General features: G+C 51.1%; 2 protein-coding genes across 3 annotated transcripts in view; one reads left to right on the top strand and one right to left on the bottom strand.

Moving 5' to 3' along the window:
• Positions 1-1,498, bottom strand: part of KHNYN (KH and NYN domain containing) — a 9,011-nt gene extending 7,513 nt beyond the window's left edge. The window contains exons 1-2 of one of the 2 annotated variants that reach the window (XM_077770483.1): positions 1,167-1,498; positions 843-1,063 (exon numbers count right to left, since the gene is read on the bottom strand). In XM_077770483.1, the coding sequence (XP_077626609.1) occupies positions 843-1,043 (201 nt within the window). In that variant the 5' untranslated portion in view covers positions 1,044-1,063; positions 1,167-1,498. The remainder of the gene's footprint in view (positions 1-842; positions 1,064-1,166) is intronic. The other variant, XM_077770482.1, reaches the window with a different exon arrangement.
• A 689-nt stretch (positions 1,499-2,187) lies between these two features.
• On the top strand, positions 2,188-5,128 carry CBLN3 (cerebellin 3 precursor). Its single transcript, XM_077770282.1, has 3 exons — positions 2,188-2,636; positions 2,934-3,053; positions 3,403-5,128. Exons 1-3 carry the CDS (start codon positions 2,337-2,339, stop codon positions 3,598-3,600), a joined length of 618 nt encoding a protein of 205 aa, XP_077626408.1. The 5' UTR covers positions 2,188-2,336; the 3' UTR covers positions 3,601-5,128.
• Positions 5,129-7,211: the final 2,083 nt, after the last annotated feature.

Below are 7,211 nucleotides of genomic sequence, written 5' to 3'. Positions count from 1 at the left end.
TCGCCGGGGAGAGGGGGGGGGGGGGGGGGTAGGAAAAAAGGAGATTCCTGGAATTCTTCATGGCCCAGTAGCTTCTTCAGGCCCACTGCACACCACCACCGCCCCATCCCTGAGCTCCAGGATGCCTGGGCAGAGCACTGGAGCCCCACAGAGCCTGACAAAGGTGAGGGTTAAAAAGGGATCAAGAATCTCACTTCTTTCCCTTTCCAGCTGATTGCTTATGGCTAATATTTCCGTTTAGAACTTGACTCGATGTAAGATGCTATTATAATTAACTGATCACAAGGCCATCTCTCTAAATACTATGCGTGTGTATACGTGTTGCATATTTCCATCACAATGACTGTCAGTGCTAACTTCTGCTGAACGCATGCTTTATCTCATTCACAGTAAGTCCAATGAGGTGGATACTGCTATTATTCACATTTCATAGATATGGAAAGGGAGACTCAACATGAGGCCACTCCAGGAGGTAAGTAGAGCTGCACCAGAACCTCTGACGGAAGGAAGCAATGTGGCCTGGCTTCCCAACCCCCCGTGAATTCCTTGGTGGGGCCTTCTTGCCCAACCGGATTATCTCTAGTCTTCAAAAACAGCACAACTGACTTGAGCAGAACCACCTGTCTCTAAGTCCTGGCAGAACCTGGCTCAACACGGCTAAAACGAAACCAAAACTACAGATAAATACAGATTTGCAAAGTCCCTCAAAGATCAGGGCCACTGACGTTGCCAGTGACAACCAAGGAGTGAGTGGAGATCCTCCCCAGCAGCCCCTCCTCTGCTCTGCCTCCCTGCAGGGGAGGGACTCATTGTTCCCCAAAGGGTCAGAGAGGGGTTTTCACCTTGGCTCTGCTGGCGTTCTCCTTGGGGCCCTCCAGCTGCAGCCAGATGTGAGGGTTTTCAGGACAGTCCTTTGGGAGGACACTCATCCCCACGCTGAAGATGCGCTCCACGTAGGGTTGCCGCTCACGCACCTTGTCCTCAGCCTCCGCAGACACGGCAAAGCGGTCAGGGGACGGGGAGCCCGCCCCCCAGGTGGGCATGGCTGCTTGACCACCCAGCCCTGGAAGGAGGGAAGGCGGCTCAGAGCCTCCTGGTCCCCTCAACCCAAATCTTGGGTCTCCCACCCTACGCCAGCTATCAACAGGTCGCGCGCGCCTAGTTACCGATCTAGTAAACAACCTGCGTCCATCCTGGGGGAAGGAAGGGAAGGTCAGATTATCCGGAACCAGGTCTTCTCCCCGGAGAGGTCATGGGCAAACAAGCCTGCCTACTGGGGATGGGCATCTGGCCTTTGGAAAAGGCTGACCACAGCCCTAAACAGGAAGAGTAGGGGGCTCCAGCTCGGTGTGGAGGCCAGAAGTGGACAGATGACAAAAGAGCCCCTCTTCTCAGGATCTCTGCAGCCTCCGGGTCCAAGACGGCCTCTTAAAGATGAATCCGCACCAGGGCTTGAACTGGGATGTCCTCTGGAGTCCCAGGTCTGCCATTTCCAACGTTCTAGCCCCTCCCACCTCTCNCCACTCTCCCGGGCTTCGCTCGGGCTCAGCTTCCAAGCCTGCCTGATGGGTTCGCTTTTTCTGGTAAGTCTGGGTTCTCGCTTGTTCTGCGCAGTTGTTTCTCGGGAGAGAAGAACCACTCATTGAGAGTTGGAGGTGAAGAGGATCCCTTCGGATGAAGATGTTGGAAGATCAAGGAGAGAAAGAGACTGGCCCACGGTCACAAAATATGACACCGTTGACCTAAGCGCTTTCCACCGCAATCGTAGGGGAAAGACCAGGGCTCCCGCTCTCTTCTAACAGCGGAAAGGGGCCACTGAGAAGGCTGTTGACTAGTGAGAGAGTTTGCAGAAGGGAGGAATGAGGAGAAGGAGGGGCTGTAGGAGCTGTCTGGCGCACATAGGCACACTCACACGCACACGCATACAGGCACTCACACGTTCTCACAGACACATGTACACTTTGACACCCCAAGTTCTCTATTGTCCCAGATCCAGCCTTCAGTGCTCTCCAGAGGGGCTGCCCTGGGTCCTGGCTGTAGCCTTCCTGTCTCACTGCCTCATCCCTCCTCTCCCTCCTAGCGCCCAACTGCTGTCACTTCGTGCCCTGCCAAGGAGGAGGGAACTGCAGTGACAGCAGGAGAGAGAGGCAGGACAGAGCGTGGGGCACAGAGAGGGATGGAGAGGGAGATGCTGAGACCAGGTAACAGTGAGACCCAGAGAGAGAGCTGAGGAGCAGGGTGAGGGGTGGTGAGAGTCCCGGGGAAGTGGAAACTGAAAGGTGCAGCTAGAGAGGACGGAAGACAGGAAGACTTGTGGGTCACAGAGCCACTCAGCCATGCCGGGAGCCAAACGGCAGAGCCAACCTGGATTCCCACCCAGTCCCGGGCTGTCCTTGGCCCTGATACTTCTGGCCCTAGGGAATGGGTGGGCCCAAGAAGGGGCAGAGCCTGTCCTCCTGGAGGGCGAGTGCCTGGTGGTCTGTGAGCCTGGCCGAGCTGCTGCAGGGGGGCCTGGGGGAGCAGCCCTGGGAGAGGCGCCCCCGGGAAGAGTGGCATTTGCTGCAGTCCGAAGCCACCACCACGAGCCAGCAGGGGAGGTCAGCAATGGCACCAGTGGGGCCATCTACTTCGACCAGGTAACCCCCCCCCCTTGTCCAGGGGACCTGTAATGGCCCGGAATCAACTGCTCAAACCCACAGTGCTCTTAAGGAAAATCCCCCTACTGTGACCAGTGCTCCTCCGCCCTGCTGCCTGTCTCCCTTCCCTGCATTCCTACCCACGTGCCTCCTTGCCCGTTCTCATCATTTCTTGTGAATCTGTGCATTCCTCCTGCTCTTGCCTACTTGCCATCCCTTCTTTTCCTTACCCACTGCCCCGTCCCATAAGCCAGTAGTTTCCCTACAGCCCCACTTAGCAGAGTCTGCTTCCCACAGGTCCTGGTGAATGAGGGTGGTGGCTTTGACCGGGCCTCGGGCTCTTTCGTGGCCCCTGTTCGTGGTGTCTATAGCTTCCGCTTCCATGTGGTGAAGGTGTACAACCGCCAAACTGTCCAGGTGACCTGTGTGCTGGGGCCCTGTCCTGGCTCAGGAGGGGAGGGAAGGAAGAGGGAATAAGTGGAGTCCAGCTGACTCCTAGGNTGGGGGGGGGGGGGGGGGGGGGGGGGGGGGGGCTGGCAGGAGCAAGGGAGGAAAGGACTATCCAGCAGAACATGTGGAGGAGGTACAGAGTCCAACCCTGGCCACCCCTCAGCCCTCTGATGAGCGTGCGCTGAGCCCCAAGTTCCCAGGATTACAGAGTATCCCTTGGGGGCTGGAGAAAAGAGGAAGCCCTCAGGAAAGTGGGGATCTCGGGACAAAGGCAGAGGAGAAAGAGGAGAAGTGCTAACTGGGCTCATCTCCCCAGGTGAGCCTGATGCTGAACACGTGGCCCGTCATCTCCGCCTTTGCCAACGACCCTGATGTGACCCGAGAGGCAGCCACCAGCTCTGTGTTACTGCCCCTGGACCCTGGGGACCGAGTGTCCCTGCGCCTGCGTCGGGGGAACCTCCTGGGGGGCTGGAAATACTCCAGCTTCTCTGGCTTCCTCATTTTCCCACTCTAAGGGTTCAGGCATTTGAAGGACTGGAATCTAACCCCTAACCTCTGCCCTCTGCCCTCTCCTACCCCAGAAGCAGCATCTTTGGAGTAAGAGAGAGGCTCCCTCTGGCCGCCTGTATTCCACCTTCTTGCATGGGACCCTGTGCCTAACACCCAAGGTGAAGAGCAGAGCTGTGGTGTCTGGGGACCTGGCCCCCCTCACCTACCCTCCCACCCCCATCCTCCCACTGCATCTCTGTGCCTGCACAGTATGGCAGGTGGCAAGGCCTGTGCTACTTTGCAGACTCTGCTCTTCCTGTTCCTCCACCCCCAGCTTTCTGCCCAGTGCTGTTTGGGGACAGGTGGCACAGGTGAGCCTGACAGGCCCCCCCACAGGGACCCAGATGGACCAGCCTCAGTGTACCCTGCAGGCTCCTTCCTACGAGGTGTGCCAACATCGCAGATCTTGGCCAGCACAGTCAGAAGCCGAGCCAGCACAGTGTGAGCTAGGGCAGGAGGCTTAGCCACCAGCAGAAGCGTGGGGAGGGCCACGGAGCAGCCCAGAGCCTGTGGCTGGTGGGTCAGGAAGGGCATGTGCCCAGCCTGAACATGGTGTACACTTATCATGTGCATTGGGGCACCCAGCAGACAGCAAATCTGGGCATCCATCTGTGCCAGGTCCCAGATGGACTCTGGCCCTCACCTCCCCACCTAAGACATGGGGTGTGTGTGTGTTTGCTCTGGCTAAGAGTGGGTATACAGCTTCCTTGACAGCTGGAGGTAGGGAAGTAAGTAGAAAGTCACACGTGGGCAAGTGTTGATCTCCATGCACAGAACATGTCAGTGACGCAGCCGCCTCCTAGAACTGCTCCACCTTTGTGATCTGAGCTTCAACGACCACATTCTGACCACCACTGCCACCCACCCTGCCAGCTCTCTCAGCTACCTTCGCCATACCTGTTCCAAACTCTCCCTAGCCTCTCTTATTTCTCCTGATTTGTGTTGTTTTGTTCTCCTTCTTAAGCTTCCTGTTATCTTAGATGCTATGATTCATCCCTTCAGCCACTCTGCTGCCAGTATTAGAAAATCTCTGTGTCTTACTGCGCGCTGTCCCATTCTCCCAGCATGGATGAACCTATCAGTAAAGCAACTAGAGAATGACAGTCAGTGAGAAACTGCAGGAGCCCTGGAGAGACAAGATGCCATTACAATTTGGATCAGGGGCCACAGGACACAAGCAGATATGCTGTAGAGAAGAGAAATGTAAAATTGTATATTTGAGTCAAACACAAAAGGAAATTAGTAACACTTGAATTAAATAGGAAACACCAACCTGAACTTGTGGCTTTCAAAAGAAATAATTTTTTCCAAATTTGTCACTCAAGTAGCCTAGAAACAATATTAGGGAAAGTCTGATATGCATTCTTTGCACCTGGATCTTTGCCTCAAGTATGATTCACCTTTAAAAGAACTCAGGGGGTGGGGTGCCTGACTGGCTCAGTTGGTAGAGCATGTGACCCTTGATCTAGAGTTTAGAGCCCCATGTTGGGTGTAGAGATTACTTAAACATAAAAAAAATCTTTAATAAATAAATAAATAAAAGGAAAACAATTCAGGGTTCTTTGGAGGATAATTCCATATCTTAAGAAACGCTAGGCCTGGAACACGTTGTTAATGACAAAAAAGCAAGGATACTTCTTAAACTGCATCACATAGCTGAAAAGGCAAAGGAATCTGTTTTCAAATTCTTCTGCCACTTGACATGCTGTGACAATTCGATCATCAAAAGAAAAATAATATAGTTATTTGGAACAAGGTGAATTTTTAAAATTCATGACTCCATAGTGATATTTAAAAAGGAAAAAGTCACTATAAAATATGCAAAAAGATAGTTAATATGTCAAGTGAAGAAGAACAAATATAATTGTATATATTTAGCTAATTCTGAGTAAAAGTATAAATATAGTGGGTATTTTATCTCTTCATAAAGCATACTTATTTTTCTTTATCTGTATAAGGAGGGAAGGGTGGACACATAGAGCTGTGAGTAATTCCAGAAAAAGTTGGAACTGTATCAAGAATGGAGGAGACTGATTGGCACCATATGGTCAGATATTACAACCAGGAAGAAAGGGAGTCCAACAGTGTGTTGCAAGACGATGAATTAGTCAAACGTCCAAAAGATAACTGCTCACAGCTCAAACTTGATCCTTCATCTCTTGGGAAAGGGAGCCTCTACATCACCATACTTATTACAATGAGATTGCAGTAACAGTAAACCCAGACTAATAATGGCTTAACCAAGAAAGACAATGATTTCTGTCTCACGTAGAAGAATTTGCAAATAAAGAGCCTAGGGCTGGATCACAGTTTCATGATAATCACAGCTGAGTTTCTCTTCTTGCATTACCCTCTTTAGCATGCCATCTCATGGCCCAAGATGGCTTCTTCCACTCTAGCCATTACAGTAACCTTACAGCCCCACAGGAAGCAAGAAAGAAGAAAGGGCATACCACCTTCCTTTATAGAAGCCTTCTGAAAGTTGCCCCCAACATGCTGATTGCATCTCACTGGCTAAAATTTAGTCACACCTGGCCACACCAGGCCAAAGAGAGAGGCTAAGAAATTGAGTCCAGGCAGCCATGCTCAGCTAAACATCATGAGTTTTATAATGCAGAAAAAGAGGAGACTGGATATTGAGGAAAAACAACTAGATGTTTTTGAAAGTGCAAATGGGCTACATAAATTTGTAAATAATGACAGCGGAGTTATTGTATTGGTATTGTATTGCTATATAACAACGGTGGTAGCTTGACACAACACCTGTTTATTGTCTGACAGTTTTCTGTAGGTCAGAGTCCAGGAGAGCGTGACTGGATTCTCTACTTGGGGGTTCATAAGGCTGAAAGCACGGGCTGCCTTCCTTGCTGAAGGGCAAGAATCACTTTCAAGCACATTCAGAATTCAATTCCTTATGGCCGTAGGACTGAGATCCCCAGCACCTTTCTTAGGGCAGCAGTGTGAGGCCAAATCCTTCTTACACTTTGAATATCTCTGACCTACTCCTCTGAGAGTCTGAAGTCTCTGACTTCAGTGGAGAAATTTCTCTGATTTTAAGTACTCATGTGATCAGACTGGGCCCACCCAGATAATCCAGGCTAATCTTCTTATTTTGACCTTAATTACATGGGGCACCCATGTAGCTCAGTCAGTTAAGCATCCCACTCTTGATTTCAGCCCAGGTCAAGATCTCATGGTCATGATCTCATGGTGCTGGGATGGAGCCCTGTGTGTCAAGCCTTTTGCCTCAGGCTCTGTGCTGGTTCTCTCTCCCTCTCCCTCTGCCCCTCCCTCACACACCCTCTCTCTCTCTCAAATAAAAAAGAAAATTGTTTAACAAAAGATTCTCTCTCTGTCCCTCTCCCTCATTTGCTCTCTCTCTCTCTCAAAATATAAACAAATAACCTTAATTCATGTGAAAATGTCCCTTTTGCTATGAAACATAATTCAGAGTCTCCAGAGATCAGGGCATGGACATTTTTGGAACATCTGCATGGAACATGGACATTTTTGAAATATCCTAGTCATTGAACTTTAAGATGACATCATCCAAAGGAAAGGCATCCTGGGGCACCT

The sequence above is a fragment of the Crocuta crocuta genome, unplaced genomic scaffold, assembly GCF_008692635.1.
Source record: "Crocuta crocuta isolate KB4526 unplaced genomic scaffold, BGI_CrCroc_1.0 scaffold175, whole genome shotgun sequence".
Classification (NCBI taxonomy): Eukaryota; Metazoa; Chordata; class Mammalia; order Carnivora; family Hyaenidae; genus Crocuta; species Crocuta crocuta.
Note: the sequence above shows the minus strand (reverse complement) of the source record. Positions and strands in the feature narration are given on the sequence as shown.

What these genes read in the sequence shown, in the direction of transcription:
- CBLN3 (XM_077770282.1), top strand. Translation starts at nt 2,337, where the DNA reads ATGCCGGGAGCCAAACGGCAGAGCCAACCTGGATTCCCACCCAGTCCC. An exon ending in GGGCCATCTACTTCGACCAG is followed by an intron (nt 2,637 to 2,933) that starts GTAACCCCCCCC and finishes TGCTTCCCACAG; the next exon opens with GTCCTGGTGAATGAGGGTGG. An exon ending in ACAACCGCCAAACTGTCCAG is followed by an intron (nt 3,054 to 3,402) that starts GTGACCTGTGTG and finishes TCATCTCCCCAG; the next exon opens with GTGAGCCTGATGCTGAACAC.